We start from the raw sequence: 16,174 nt of genomic DNA on the forward strand, positions 1-16,174 counted from the left end.
TGTGTGTGTTGAAAAAAAATTATATTAATATTTACTTTAAATATGTAATATATTGCACATAAATACTTTTAAGTATTCTAAAACATATGACAAATACCAACAAAGTTTTAGTATATCAAGTAGTAATCATGAGCAATTTTTTATTTTTATAGCATTCATATCAAAATCGAAAAGAAAAAATTTATTATTTTTTATTAATTTTTTTAATAAATTAACAATATTTAAAGAAGATAATAATAAGAAATTAATGTAAAAAATATTCTAAAAAATGCAATATATTTCATTCATTAAAAATAAAAATTTCTTGAATGAAAATATCAATGCCAACAAGTACTGAAACCACGTCATAATAATAATGTCATGTTGAAATAGATTGTAGTAAATGAAAGTTATGTTTGAGTGTGACTGGTTCCATAAAACTTTAAAGAGAAGTCACAGAAGCGAAACAGAATCATCATCATCAGCAGCACCATCATGCATGCATGCATGCAGAGTCAACCATCATGTTGTAGCAGTTCCATTGGAGGAGGAGAGATTCGGTATATACCCTGTTAATATCTCCCGGGTATCAGAAGGCAGTTGATGTTGGGGAAGGTGTACGCTGGGACGGCAAGAGGCATCCAGAAGGTACCAAATGGCAAGGCGAGGCTGGAAGATCTGCGAGGCTGCTGCATCAGCAGGGAAAATGTTTTTTTTTTCCTGTCCATGAAAGATCCAGCGTCGGACCAATTTACAGTTCACTGCTCTGCTCTCTCTCTCTCTCTCCGGAGCTTCATCTCCTTCCGCTTTTCAAAGGCGCAGCCTCACAACAGGTTTGTTCACTATTCTTTGCATTGACTGCGAGGGGTGGCGCTCCTCATCGTGTCGCATTGCCTCACCTGGTGGCACAAGCCGAGTTCATAGATACCATGGACCCAGGCCAAAGCATTGCCATTGTGATCCCTCTACATTGCTTTTAATTCTTTTGACGTTTTCCTGCTCTTGAGTCGTTAACGATTTGACCGATTGATTGCTCTGCTTCTCGAGGTGTCGGCAACGGGGCCGCATTGTGGTTATTAGAAGTCTAGGAGGGCGGTTACTGTGAGATTAGGTTGGTAGTAAGGGGATCCAGGCAATAGGGTCACGGGTTACCTGCATTCCCATCCCCTCTTCCTGGATTAGTATTTCGATTCCTGTGCGTGAGTGCGTAGTTTTTCTGCGGCGTTGCATTGGAGCACAGCTTCAGGGGAGGCAGTAGTTTAGAAGGGATTACGACTGAGGAATCCCTGGGAGTGACGAGGGGCTTAGTGACGGGTGGTAGAGTATGAGGGACGACGACGAGGAAGAGGAGCTTTTGCAGCGGGCATTGGCGGAGCAAGCAGCCAGGGAAGTGAGCTACCAGAGGCCACCAAATCAGCCGCCTCCAAATGTGTCGGTAGCGGCATCAGGTCCGTCTCAACACAAGCCTCGACGCGGTATAAAACACATTTCTCTCTCGCCAACTGGCAGAGGACCGCCAAGAAGGGAGGCTCCGCAGACAGAAGTGAACGGTGGCCCACCGAGGAGGAGGTCCTCTAGTGCTAATGGAGTTCAGGTTGCTGCCCCCCCAAGGAGAGTAGCACCTGCTAAGACTTCAACGATTGAGCACGATGATGAGTCGGATGTGGAGCTTCTGAGTTTATCCTCGGATGATGATGATGATGATGATGAGTCGCAGGGACGTCGCGCGATCGTGTCAAGCAATAAGCCATTGAAGTCTCAGGGCGCAGCAGTGGACGAGGATGACGATCTGTGGAATGAGAACGATGAAGATCCTTCGACTTGGAGTGGAGTTGATCAAGCAGAGGTCAATGTCGTCTACCTTCATCTTAAGTCTAATAGACTTGTTATTACGTTCCTGTCTTGCACTAGGCGCTTGAAATGTATATCGAGATCTCCGAAAATTTTATGAGAGTTTTGCGAACGAGCTCCTTCTGATTGAAAGGGAAGAGATATATTTACTTCATTGTTCCCCACATCTCGCTATAATCGGCTTCAACCTGTAGGCATTTAGTTTATTGCGCATTGAATTGAAGGATAAAGATATTCATGTCTGAATTCTGTAACTTTTCAACTCTCGTTTCACAGAATTAGGAAAAATGCTCGCACTTGAAGTTCTTTTTTAGTGATTAATTTTATAACAAAAAAAATTGAAGATTTCTAGTTAATTTGCAAAATTTGACTTCATACATGATTAACGTAGAAGTCATTGCGTTTGTTTTAAGAATATATCAAAATTTTGTGATTACCTGACATCCAGATTTTCCATCCATTTAGGAATATCGAAAATGTCCCAGCAAGTTTTAAAGAAATTGATACCATTTCTTGACGTGTAAAATTGCAGCTGGCAAGAAGGGTGCGGGAAATGCGGGAAACCCGAACAGCACCAACCTCTCATGCGCCAGGAATCCGCTTGCGCAAGTCAACCAATATCGTGGATGTTATCCCGAGAGCAGAGGACTATGTTGATCCCTTGGGGCTTGGGTATGTGCATCACACACACTTAAGTATTGGTTTTTTATATACCGATGTGAATGACGCCCTTTATTTCGACGAGCTTTGTATGGTCAAGTGATCATAATTTTTAGAGTAGCTCTTCGAGCATTAAGTCATTCTGTCGCAAGTTAGGTTGTTGCTCCATTTTCAGCTTTAAGGTAGTATCCCTCATTGCGAATGGATCCTGAAAGTCCTGTATCTAACCCCCTATTTCTGCAGTCTTATAGATATCAGAAGTTTGACACTAATTCCTAAAGACAAGCTTGGCGATCACCCTTCTTCGACAGACAAAGGGAGCGATGGAGGACGAGGTTTCCTGAAAGGCAAGAAGGCTGATATGAAGGTACCTACACGAGACACAACTGAAGTAGATCCTGATCAGCCTGAACTTCCAGTTGTGAAAGATCATGCTACAAGAGGTGCGTTGTTATTCACCATCTTTTTTTCTGGACTGTTGACTCCTGAGTTTCATTCCAACTGTCTATGATTTACAAATCATTTAGACTTCTCTTTTGCATAGCCTTCTGTGATATTTGGTTCTTAATGCAAGAATGCATCTCACTAGTTTCCGCTGGTCTCATCACAATACATCTCTGCATCTGTGAACACACCAAGATTACACCATTGTATAGGTCTGGATGAGCTCTGGATTACAGGAGTATACGCCCTGATTAGACTCTTCTTATAAGACTTCATGGTTGAGTTTTTGCCCTGTGTAGAGAAAATAATTTATCATTCGGAGAAGTTTGATCCAAGGTTCTTCCTCGCTCGTATACATCAGAATACCAGTGCGCATGATCTCGAGGATGCTGGTGATGCTTTGCGGCGTGGTTTGCAAAGTCGCAAAGAGCAACTGAAGAAGTTGGTGAAAGAGAATTTTGACTGTTTCATCTCCTGCAAGAACACCATTGACGGTAATGACTCCATCTTCTGATTTAGGTGTGTATGCTGTTGCTTGATTACGAGCATCAGCAAACACGATACTTGCTGCGGCTCCCACCCAAATGAGCCCGTCGTCATGTTCTAGCTCCTAAAAATCCTTCGCTAATCTGAGTTTGCTTTTCCACCTTTAAGATCTAGCCAGTATTTTAAAATACTTGGTTGAGGTGATCATGGCACTGAGGTTCTGAAGTTGGCATGGGGTATACGTTTCTTGTCTATCTTTTATAAGACTTTAGTGTACGCCTGGCATCTCATGCTCGTTTCCTCAATTTTTGCAGATATACATTTAAAACTTCAACAAATAGAATCTCCCAAAGAGGGCACTGGAACTGTGCATCTTAACAATGCCATTGGGGAAGTCGATGTTTTTGCCAAGCGAGCATTCGCACCTCTCCTCGAACGACAGGTCCACACATGCTTCTCATTTTATATCGAATCATCTTATTTTCCAAATTACATTTTCTTCCCCAATTTCAATCTCGTGGAAGTCCAGGATCAGTTTGTGCTTGTTAGACTAGCCTGAACTCGCCCATGGCTATCCTCTCATCCTGTTCAGTCTATTGTCATAAGATTCTCAATTGAATACTGTGAACGGTGGCGTAGTTATGATGTTAATTCAAACTCTACAGTAATCGAATTTCCTGGACATTGTTGTAGGCTCAAGTGGAGCGTATAAGATCTGTTCAAGGAATGCTCCAGCGATTCAGAACCCTCTTCAACTTGCCTAGCATGATTCGCGCAAGTATTAGCAAGGGTGAATACGACCTTGCAGTTCGGGAGTACAAAAAAGCCAAAACACTTGTGTTGTACTCACATGTACGCTATTGCAGCTCTTATTTCTATTTTCCCAGAGCTTGCTCATGTCTACAAGCGTGGTCAAGGGCATTTTCTGCACAATTGATATCAGCCACAATTATACCATGTGTCTGAGGTTTCTGCAGGTTGCCATTTTGAGCAGGGTGCTGCAAGAGGTAGATAAGATTGTTCAGGAATTCAAAGAGATGCTTTACAAGAAGATGGAGGATCCTCATCTCGAGATGTCTCAGGTGAGAGCTTGCGTGATTGTGCTGCCACTATTCCTGGTGAGTCTATCATTTACTTCACGCAGGTATTGTTGCTATTGGAGTCGCTGCCTTGCTGGAGTGCAATTCTTGAGGCCTACACGTGAGCAAACGAAGGTTTATTTGAGTGCCTATTTGTTTTGTGTGTAGTTGGAGAACACGATTCGGCTCCTGCTGGAGCTTGAGCCAGATTCAGACCCTGTTTGGCATTACCTGACTATTCAGGTGTCTTCCCTTTCTACTGTCAGACTTTCTAAGGGTTTAATCACAAGTGTCATAATAGTAGCTTTTCAAGTTTCAGCAACCTCGCCTTTTTCTTTTGAACACCCTCATGGATAATGGAGTCTGGATCAGTCTTGTTCTTCCCCAACTGCATTTCACTTATGTTTAGGTTATTTGATTCGTGACTCAATTCGACAGGATCGGAGAATCCGGGGACTCCTGGAAGGATGTACCTTAGAGCATGATTCTCGAATGGATGCTCTTCTTGGGCGCGCTCGCGAGCGTGTTCAGTCGGATGCTCGTTGGAAGCAACTTCAGCGAGAATCTAATAAGGCTGTATGTGTTTCTCAGGCTATTCCTCACTGGGCCGCACCCTAAAACACTATTTTCAATGGTAGTGAAGGCAATTTGAGGGGTATTCTGGCGAATGCATGTCTTTATTAGGATGAATTGGTAAAGTAGTTCGTAATATTCTAATCTTTTTTACTGTGTTGTTTTGCAACATTTAGTCTCAAGTTTGCGTTGGTGCACTTGCAGTCAGATGTGGACTTTAACCTGCTTCTAGGCAGCAATGATAGAGAGCAAGATCGAAGTAGTATTATAGATACTTCTGGCAACGAATCGGACGCACTTTTGGGTCGTCTAATTCGGCGACTTACGGCTGTTATCGTAACGCACTTGCCAAGTTTCTGGCGTCTAGCTATCTCCATATTCAATGGGAAATTTACTAAGGTATTTATTTGATGTAACGCATTTGAACAGCAATATAGTCTGTAGGGATTAGTTATAGTTTGAACCGTCAGTCCAGACAGGAGCAGATTTTTAAGGTGTAGCGACTACCTGGTATGTTGTTCATACACCACCTTGAAGCAAGGTTATTGTGATATAATACTTCACAATACCCTTCACGAAATCTATCAGTTCGGCAATAGAATGGTACATTAAAGTCTCCTAGACCCTTGGGGCATGATGTTGATGATAGCGGATAATTTGAAGCCGATGCGTAGTACAGCCAAGATATGATTAGTAGTGCGGTTAGAGTAGAACGTGGGTGCCTGAAAAATGAGCTCACATTTTGCAGGTTACTGGTGGAAGCATGGGATTGCGAAAGGCAGGCTCTAAATCAGATAATGAGAGCGAAAGCTATCCCTTTGAAGAAGTTGCTGAATCGAAATTCACCTCTCATTCTCTGGATGAAGTCGTTACCATGGTCCACTGCATTATTTCTCTTTATGAATCAAAGGTACTTTTTTGAGGCTGGAAATTCTTGAAAGCATTCTTGACTAGTTTAGCAGTGGATGTTCATGTTAATTGGATGATTTTAACACTGCGCACCCCTTAGGTTGTGTCTGGGTGATATTAGTTATTGACAAAAGTTTATTGTTGGTTTTTGTCTACCAGGTCCAGACCGCATATCTTTCCCTCGCAGAAGCCAATGTCCTTCGCCCATACATGCGGCAAGGAGTAGCAGAGATATCAAAAGCATGTATTGCACTTGAAGGAAACGATTGTGCTCCTGCAAGTGCATGTAAACTTCTCTTCAGAATCTCTGACGCCAGATTGCGAATGGAAATGCATTCATTTGATTGAAATTATAGCGATTTCTGTAGTCTCTTGACGATTAGGAACCTAGAGTACATTACTCACTGGAGATCATAAATAATATGTTTGATATCCGTGGTTATTATGTCTTTTCATGACATCATGCTGAACTTAGTTGGTGTACTTGATGTCGCTTTTATAGGAATATGGGTTGCTTGCAGTTTGTGTACGTTCATGTGCGGTCATCACATGAGGAAATTTCATCACTTGCAGGGAGGGCGAGTATGAAATATTATTTTTGTGTAATCTACTGTATATGGCCTTCTGATTTATTATGCTATTTCTTCACAGTTCAAATGCTGTTGGTGCTGCGTACTGAAGTGACAAGAGTATTTGTTCTACGATTATGTGCTCTCGTGCACACTGCCACCACAGATCTGGTGAACGAAGAGGATTGGATTCCTGTAGCCACGGTAGAACGGGGTGGTTCACCTTTTGCAATTTCAAGTATACCTCTCCGTTTTCGGGACATGCTTGAATCTGCAATGGAGTATCTAACTGAGTAAAGTTCATTCTATAACCGTGAGCAAATCTCTGAATTTTATATCCTTAACAGAAAATGCAAACCAGTACACACCAGACAGTAGAGAATATAAACTAACTTATTCAAGCATCGTATTTCTTGTCGCAGGATGCTAGACAGGCTAAAAGTGGGATCTCCTGGGCACGAGGATATGGTCAACCAGCTCCATCAAATGCAGGACAACGTGCACAACACGTTCTTTGAGTGTTTTCTCACACTTGCCGGTCAGTTGTCAACGTTCCAGGAAACGTTATCTTGTGATTACCTCATCGATACCATTTTCATCCATGCCGTATGATTTCTGCAAGCAAATAGTAAGTTATTCAGAAAGTGTACCTTAGCGTTTGTTTAAGTTGGTCAGTTTTCACTTTGCAGAAAATCTGGAAAAGCTAGCCTTCGAGCTTTCAAGATCACCTCTACCACTTAAAAATGATGAAACCGATTTTGAACACGAACCATCAGGGTCAGAGAGGTTTGTGGGACTCGTAGCTGGAAATGAAGTGATCAGCCACCACCAGCGCCTCCTGATGGTGCTCAGTAATGCTGGATTCTGTAATTCACACGTACTGCCAGAGCTTTCAAGAAAGTATCAACATGTTTGGTCTTATGCTGGGTGAGCGGATGGCATTACAATTCTTTTGGGACTCGCTTTTTGTATTCATGACCTCGTTTTCAAGTTTATGAATGCTCCTACTTCTCGCTGAGAGGACTTTGGGTATGCATTGGCAGCAAGGAAGACAAGAGGGGAATAGGACCTGGGGCCAGTCATGTTACTGCTGAAGAAGCAGGAGCCAGCTTGTCATCTTCGGAAGACAAGATTCTCAATCAATACAACTATGAGAAGGTTCTATAATAAACTTCATTGAACTATTTTACCTGTTCCACGGAAGTCCCAGTTCGGTGTAATGACAGTGGAGCTGCTGGGCTCATTTGACTGCAATTGAACCTTCTACATATTTGCCGGGTTCTTTGCTTGCAGGCCATGTCTGTTGGAATAGCTGCTGCTGCGTACTTGCTAGATGATGGGACACAGTGGTCTGCTTCCCCACCGGTGAAGGTGGATTTTTATTACTTTTCTGGACTCCTGCAATGCCCTTCATGACAAGCGAAATTGTGAAAGCATTCTTTCGTATGTTTTTCACTAACTCGGTTTGCTAGCTGTATCACACTCCAGTTTATTCCCTGTCAAATGGATCCATTTGACATTTAGATCATTCAGCCTGAAACCGTGATAATTCTTTCTAGGGCATACGAGGAGCAGTGGTAGAATTACTTCATCCACTGGTATCCGTCCATGCAGAGGTAGGTGGTGACTTATTCCGTCATTTGTTTGTCTGCAAATCAATGTTTTTCGCTATTGTGGCTCAATTCTCCGAAATAATGTTGTGGCTAAAAGTGATTGGTTACTTCTGTTAGTTAATTTGTCCCCTTCTATATACTAGTATTCCATAATGAAAGATAAAATTTGCCTGGAAGTCGGGAGAATCATGATTGTAGGTTTTTAGGCCTTCTCTATTAGCGGTTTTTGAATCACAAAAGAAGTGTTCATGTATGTGGATTATATAGAGGTTTAGTGATGCTTTATTCTCTAGGCATCGCATCATATCTTTTTTAGAAGATGGATTTTGAATACTAGCGAAAGTTTCAGACTATGTTAAGCAGCGTGAACTGTGTATTCTATGGGCAGGTCTATGCAGGGGCCAAACCTTTTGTAGAGAAGGTGATAAACCATCTGGCGGAAGGACTTTTGGAAGCTTTGCTCAATGTCTTCACAGAGAACAAGACTAAGGTGTTAAAATCCCTTGATGTTCAAGGATACTGTCAGCTGATGCTCGAGGTAAATATGGATTTCTTATTTTGTTCGAGAATATTAATAGGTGTCTGAATTTTCTCAAGAACGCTTAAGAATATGCGTCAAGGGTTCAATTGGTTGTGCTTTGGTAGCAAGGTTCTCCAATGTCATTGGTGTAAATGGCATATCCACCCACGTAATAAATATGAACTCTTCTAATATTGCTGTCGTCTACCCATGATGTCAATGTCTTCTTTTCAAATCTTCTTGAAACTTGTTTTTTCAGGTTAAATATATTGAAGCTGTTCTCGGAGGCTACATGAACGCAACATCCCGTGATATAGTTCTTCACTTGCGGGACTTGCTTCTTGACAGGGTTCTTGAGACTGTCGGTGATGTATCTGAACTAGGTCTACGAAGGTCTACGAGAAGCAGTGATGATGGAACTGAGGACAGAGGTTCTATTGTGAACGTTTCACAGGAGGACATACAGGTATTGGTTACCAAACCTTACTACACATTATTTTTCCTAATAATTTTGGAAGGGTAGGAGCTGAACTTCCGTGATGTTTGTGATGTGTAAAGATACTCGTTCAACAAGTTATAGCCGAGTACCTTTCAAGCGAACTGGAGAGAACACGTGTCAATGTTTTTTGTTTCACGGATGCACTTACGAACTCGGACCTACAAGGGAGGCGGACCGTAGCCACTCAACAGCGAACTCGGTCAAACTTTCCGAGTACGTTAAAGACAAGACATCGTAGGAAAAATTCTGCATCGAGCTTGACTGACTCTGAGTCAGTGAAGCCTGTCGGTGTCCTTCCTCTCCTCTCACCATATGGCAGTTACGCAAGTTCAGAATTTGGCAGTGATGGAGGCATAGTTGACTTGCGTTCCAGAGGGACTCCTAATGCAACTGACCGATATTCAAGAGGTTCCGTGGAATTAAGACGTACTGTGCAGAGGCCTGTTCCAAGACTCTTCCATGATGGTTAGAATTCAATGCACGAAACCCGTATTTTTCGTGTCAAAGCCTGGTAGGCACTTCATATCCACCTTTGTGGTTCCAGTCCTGTACATTGAACTGATTGTTGCATAAACCAATCACCTTTGTGAATCAGTAGGTTAGGTAGTCACGTTAATTTACTCAATTCAAGTGGTGGTCAAACTCGATTTATTAGAGGTTAATCTGGCCTTTCTAAGATACTTATTACTCAGCGATGCAACACCCTCTGCTTGGCAAGTGAGTTGAAAATGTGTTGTAACTGCTCTGTACGGACATTCTTTTTGCAATTATTAGTAAAGCAAATTGCACCAGTTAATATCACGACTGTGATCGTGAAGCTGATTTTAGTAGACAAAGATTTACATTGTGAACTGATGAAGCGTGGTTGGACACCAGAATTTACTGCTAAAAAAGAGAATTTGATGAGATGGATACTAACGAAATATATTGATAACAAAAGAATACTACGCATATATTCACTTTTAACATATTGAAAAATAATTAAATGAACATTTATTGTTTATAGTTTATTAAGAATTATCGAGTAATTAGAACATATTTTAATTCTACGTATTCCTGTATTTACAAATTTCAGTACCAATAAATATCTGAATTTGAAGTAAGAAAATTCTAAACCTAATCTTACATAATTGAAAGATACCCTGTTTAGTTCAAAAACAACATTTAGGTTAGGAAAGTTTTTAACTTATTTTGTTGAACGTCAAATTTCTAAACAAAATAAAAAATTTAATGCCATAACCAATTAATTAATATTTTATTTTAAAATGTATGAAATCAAAATATTCCCAGCTAGCATTGAGAAAAGAAGAAACATCAAAAACAAAAACTAGATCCTAAATAAAATTTTGTGAATTTTCATTAGTTTATTTTCACTATTCATGCAGCAAGAATTTATCCATCCCTAATTATTAGTATTCGGCATTGAATTTGAGTTTGAAAACCATCACAAAGCTTACTGGTGTAGATGATTGTTTTATGTATTAATTTGATGTGTATAAATAGATATTATAGTGATGATGCATTGCAGTGATTCAACCAGTCTTCAACAAAATAACCAAGCTATATCATAAGAAAACAATAATAAAAAGAAGCCAAAATGCAAATCTTAAAAAGATAGTTCATGTCTAATTGTTTGAAAATATTAGGATTCGTAAGAGGGACCACATGGCTTCAATAAAACAATTTATGATATGTTTTGTTGTAACCATCTGGCGAGAGTGTCCTGAACCCGTGCCCAGAACATATTACAAGTCTCGTGACGTTGAACTGTTCTTGCCGTAGAAAACAAATCCTCACATGCTGAACACAGTTCGCGCAGTGCTTAGAAGTGTACATCTCTAGATCTAGAGATTGGCATGACACAACGATGCCACATGGAAAATTTAAAAACCGCATCCTGCTTCACATGGTGGACACCTAAAATAACCAGAAAATTACATGCTCCTAAGTAGCCATTAAGGAGGGAAGGACAATTCGGAATCAAGCGACTATACTATATTGATGATCAAGTTCAGAAAAATGATCCAAAGAAATACCTATCCAGTATAAACAATATGCTTAACTAATTCTCCTGGATGTGAGAAACAGCATCACCCTTCGCTACTCCAAACCGATATCAATTCTAATTACCATAGAAAACGTGAAAGCTTGTTAAAGATGAATTTAGGAGTACTCCAAAGGTCACTCTAAAATGGCTGTGTCCGGAAAACACTTTGTTGCCCACGTCCTCTGCCACCAATGCCGCCGCCACCTTTCCTGCGGCCACCTTGCTGGACGTTAAACTTCGGTGCCGCTTGTTGCGAAGTATTGCGAATACTTGCAAACAACGAGTCCAATGTCTTGGGCCTCTGAGGCTGCGCTTGGAAGTGATTTGCCTGAACATCACAAGACAGTCATCGTACCATCATCACCAAATACTAATTTGGCAAACTTAACATCATTGAACCGAAAGCAGAGGTTTTCCTGGTACAACTCAGCAATTTGATATCCAATACATTCAATGCTATGAGCACAGAAGGCGAAGGTCATTTCCCAACTTTCTCAAGCTAAACACGCTGAAAAACGTAGTGTACGAAGGCAATGCATATTATGGTTGAGTGTACATTATCAGTTGAGACCTGTCGAAACGAGACTGATGGTGCGGCTCCTACAGTGCGTCTTCGAGAGTGAGCAGCTCCCCTGCCGGTACCGACGCTGCAACACATATGCAAACAAGATTAGTACGTAGTTCATATTTCCCTTCTTGGCTACGAGCCAAGAAGCGCCTCCAACGAACCAACCCAGATGGACAGAGGTAGAGGGACATACCACAAAGGCCATCATGACCCTAATACCTCTGATGATCGAAGAGTAAGTGAGAGGAAAAGACGAAGGTAGAGGATCTGTCCAACTTGAATTAGGGCTCTGAAATCATTCGCGACACGTAGTAGCCGGAGAAGCACTTCCTTATGATAGTACCATAAAGCTAGAGTTTCCTTCGATATAGATTTCAAGTGCCACGCATCAAAAATAACCTCTGAGTATGATTGCACCCAGTTGCCAAACCAAATCATCTCCAGTTCTTTAAGTTTGTGGTTGAAAGCAATGTCTCCGAGCGATGCTCATCTATTCGATCAACGTTGTCAGAAAACCCCAGACTGCTCATTCAAGAGAATCAACTGCGACTGAAAGTCCAACCAAATCAAGTCCGGGACCCCCTACCCAAAACTACGCCATATTGGTTCCCAACTTCATTGGGAGCCAACACATTGCAACTTCCATCATTGAAGGGCTTCTCATAGGCTGCAGCACTTGTTGCTTCCCCCTATGGTGCTCTCTGCGAGTAGCCTTGGCATGTACCTCCACTAGTGAAGGAGGTCCAAGGGCGGCGAAATGACATGCAATAGAACTCCGTAAAAGGAGGCCGATTCTTCTCTTAAAGAACTCGTAAGGTCATGGACCCTGTCCGAGATCCTTGCCCGTCTCATTTGATATATCTATACTCTCCACTCCAGTTTAAGTGTGTTGACTAAGTTTTAAATATCTTCAATCCTTCATTTACAAGTCAATCCGTTCACTTGCGATCCTACGCGGAAGTTCAATTCTACAGCCATAAAATAAGGAGCACCTTGCAGGGGGTCTTCACTGAAGAACCTCTTGTCACAAAAACCAGTTCTGATATTGCAAAGGCCAGTACATACACCAAAACAATCCCCAAGATGTAGCAGCAATTGGAATCGGGCACACCAGCCACTCACTTGCTCGCATTATTGACGACCGACACTGTCATGTTCGGAGCAGCAACAGGGAAGGTATTGGGACCCCTCTGAAAATTACGCTTCCTTCCAAATGCAGTTCTTCCAGACATTTCAGTGCTGCTTTTCATGATTTGCCTGCTTCGAGTACTAATGGGGGCAGAGAAAGCTCTCTTACTAGAAGCTGCAGTAGCAGGAAAACTAGCAGCGCCATTACGGGCTCTAGCCTCCGCAAATTTCCCCTGTAAGACACAAGGATGACATATCAGGATAGACAATAGAGAACTACATCATCTGCACCACCAGCATTACAGTGTAACATTCCACCAAACTAAAATATAATTATCCTCGCAGAGCAAGAGATCTTCCATGCAGAACTCCTAAAGATGAACAGAATACAACACCTGTCGCATGCCTGATGATCGAGCAGCAACAGATTTTTGAAGTGCAGCCTTAGCAGCAAGAGCGTTTGGCGTCTTATTTCTTCCTTTGATCTGCAAGAGAAATCATGCAAAGTCATTAAAACAGCTTGAAGTACCTTAGGGAGCTGATTTAAGAAAAAACGAAAAGAGGTCAAAATAAATATAAAAAAAAAAAAAAAAAAAAAACATCGGGATTATATCTATCTGAGACAACACTTACCGGAATTCGAGTTTTGGCGTTAGCCTTCTTCGACTGCTTGATAATATCGTCTGCATAATAACAAAGATAAGTAAAACTCACGCAGACAACATACATGTGATATACGGCGAAGAAGTGAATCTCCAAGAATCTACGATAGAGTATGCCGACTATTAACATTGATAAATGAAGCACCAAGTTATCCCGGGGATCGGAACAACACAATCCGTACGGATTGATATCTGAATACATCAATACAACACAGGAAACAGCAACCGTACAACAAAGATAAGGACGTCAAGTGCCGGACTCTGAGTTTATCACATACGTTCCAATCCACTAAAACTCGCTGCCAGAAATCTAAAATGAAAACGGTATTTGAACACGAAACACAACCTTGCTCAAGCCAATAAAAAAAAAAACAAGAGCAAGATCAACAAATAAAACGGTGAAAAGAGTAGACGTCAGAGTTGGCAACTGCTGAAAACAGTTAATATCGTAAAAACCTTCATACGCAACTTTTCCTTATATCGCAAACAGAGCTCAGAGAAAGATAGCATTCAAAGTTAATCCTAACAGCTGCAGAACATTTAAAGAAACACGCACCACAAAAAAATTGCAGGGGCAAACGAGGCAGACGTACCAAGACTCATATCCATCTTCTGTTCTGTCGTGCCGACAGAAAAGTCCATCGCCGCAGGCACATCGAACTCCGCCATGATGAGCCCAGTCACACAAGGCACCGCACGCGACGAATCTGCGAGGATATACCAAGATAATGGGTCTAGCTCAGAAGAAAAAAACTCGAGACAGGCGGCAAGTTTGTTCCAACAAAACTATCACCGCTCGCACAACCCTCGCGCCCTCGCACGACCTTCAAATCTCTCCCGATCTAGATCTTCCTCGCTACTGAAGCAACGCACAATCCACCGTAAACTTTCCTCCGGAGTAAAGTGGACAGCGCTAACGCGATCACCACTAGAAAGGAACGATGGCGTGGCCGTGACGCGGAGGCAAAGGTAGAAGCGGCGACGAGGGGGAGCACTGGCATCTGGTCTAGGTCTGGCCTCCCCTTCCGTCTCCCCCACCTCCCACCACTCGATACCCGGACATCTTGCCGAGTTCCTGACATCATACATTGTTCCCACGTTCCCACTTCGACTTAAAGTAGTTCCCGCCTACCGATAAGTTCAGATTCGAGGTGCCGATATAGGTTTATTTTGATGTCCCAGGTCTCAGGTCCCATCTGAAGTGGTTCTTTCTCCACTACAGCCCACAATCCAACAGGGTTTACATAAAAAAGAGATGAATGTGAAGTAGTATTATTAGTGCTGGCTTTTATATCTTTGGATAGATATGAATTATATAGGTTGATGAGTCAAGGTAGACGACCCATTTTTGATAACTTAAGCATTTCAGCATATTTGCAATAAGTATAAAAATAGAAATAAAATAATCCCATTTTGGAAAATAGAAATCACAAGGATTCCAATTGTCTTCACACAATTTGGTTCAAAAACAGAATTTACATAAATTTTTAGCTGAAAATTCTCTTCAATCCATTTTTGACATTTAGGCCAACCTAATTCTGACCAATGATGGGTTACAAAATTGAGAAGTGTGGCACCTAATTATGTTTTTATTCCACCCCAACCAATCAACAACTGCCACTTATATCAATAGTTTATGCATCCCCATTCCAAATACAATGAATTTTATTTTGTACTCATAGCTTCATATCTTTTTAACCAACCCCTGATCTATTTCCAACCAAAGGATGTCAGACCTAGTCAACAATAGGTTACTGCACTCACAAAAATATCCCACCCAATATGTCAAAAATGAAGGGATGGTTGACAATGGATCAACTACCTTAGATAACAAAAGTTTAAACTCCTTACAATCTATGTATCTGCATGTAAATATTATATATATATGTATACTTGCAAATGAGTGTGAGTATGTGTGTGTGGTGGGATACAATCCATTATAGTTAGTCAATCTATAATCACAAAGATTCTTCTTATCATTGTTGTATAAGATTGTTCCACAACTATCTATATATATATATATATATATATTTTAATTTTATAGATTACATCATGATTTTAAAATAACCATGATTTGAGAAGCTATATTACCTTCATGAAATGTGTATGGATGTTTGGCCTACTATTATGTATAATAATTCTTCAAAGAAGTTCAAAACAAAATTACATAAAATTAGACTTAGCATGCAAAAAATAATAATTGTATGAATCATATGAATCATGAATTTGATGAATAAAGCTCTTACTTGAAATAGACTTTTAATAAATACAATTACTAGTGTAAAATAGAATGGTCATAATTTTTGTATGGACACACTTTATTTTGACTTTGGACAAGATGTACTAGTGAGAAAATTCTCACATATTTCAAGTAGTTCTGTGAAATGCATAAATGGTGTGAAACATTAAAATGTATGAGATATAAAATAAAGAATTGTATCATTTTGATCTACAACTTATTCTAATGTGTATTACTTGTATGTTTATATATTTTTAAAATCATTCTTTTATACCATATTATATAAAGAGAGTATTGCTAATCTCACCACAATTTTTGTTATTGCCACCTCAATCCATCATCCACCCA

At 40.8% G+C, this 16,174-nt stretch overlaps 2 protein-coding genes across 5 annotated transcripts; one reads left to right on the forward strand and one right to left on the reverse strand.

Moving 5' to 3' along the window:
* Window positions 1-712: 712 nt before the first annotated feature.
* Window positions 713-10,018, forward strand: LOC112282078 (exocyst complex component SEC5A). 3 transcript variants are annotated; one of them, XM_024519267.3, is made up of 22 exons: window positions 713-812; window positions 1,301-1,825; window positions 2,363-2,502; window positions 2,734-2,933; window positions 3,234-3,428; window positions 3,735-3,862; window positions 4,114-4,272; window positions 4,398-4,538; window positions 4,668-4,742; window positions 4,938-5,075; window positions 5,277-5,471; window positions 5,821-5,982; window positions 6,141-6,267; window positions 6,633-6,843; window positions 6,973-7,088; window positions 7,240-7,477; window positions 7,594-7,708; window positions 7,844-7,921; window positions 8,110-8,166; window positions 8,552-8,701; window positions 8,943-9,149; window positions 9,242-10,018. In XM_024519267.3, exons 2-22 carry the CDS (start codon window positions 1,304-1,306, stop codon window positions 9,650-9,652), a joined length of 3,765 nt encoding a protein of 1,254 aa, XP_024375035.1. In that variant the 5' UTR covers window positions 713-812; window positions 1,301-1,303; the 3' UTR covers window positions 9,653-10,018. The 3 variants fall into 3 exon arrangements, with proteins under 3 accessions (XP_024375035.1, XP_073390534.1, XP_024375036.1); XM_073534433.2 differs by having other exon boundaries at window positions 720-812; window positions 1,288-1,825; XM_024519268.3 differs by lacking the exon at window positions 713-812 and having other exon boundaries at window positions 1,157-1,825; window positions 4,398-4,502.
* Window positions 10,019-11,155: 1,137 nt separating this feature from the next.
* LOC112282391 (uncharacterized) lies at window positions 11,156-14,572 on the reverse strand. 2 transcript variants are annotated; one of them, XM_024519922.3, is made up of 6 exons: window positions 14,181-14,572; window positions 13,559-13,608; window positions 13,321-13,410; window positions 12,920-13,158; window positions 11,801-11,876; window positions 11,156-11,557 (listed from the first exon to the last, which is right to left on the reverse strand). In XM_024519922.3, exons 1-6 carry the CDS (start codon window positions 14,254-14,256, stop codon window positions 11,369-11,371), a joined length of 720 nt encoding a protein of 239 aa, XP_024375690.1. In that variant the 5' UTR covers window positions 14,257-14,572; the 3' UTR covers window positions 11,156-11,368. The 2 variants fall into 2 exon arrangements, with proteins under 2 accessions (XP_024375690.1, XP_024375689.1); XM_024519921.3 differs by having other exon boundaries at window positions 11,786-11,876.
* Between the last annotated feature and the right edge of the window lie 1,602 nt (window positions 14,573-16,174).

The sequence above is a fragment of the Physcomitrium patens genome, chromosome 5 (genome assembly GCF_059467195.1).
Source record: "Physcomitrium patens ecotype Gransden chromosome 5, ASM5946719v1, whole genome shotgun sequence".
Taxonomy (NCBI): Eukaryota; Viridiplantae; Streptophyta; class Bryopsida; order Funariales; family Funariaceae; genus Physcomitrium; species Physcomitrium patens.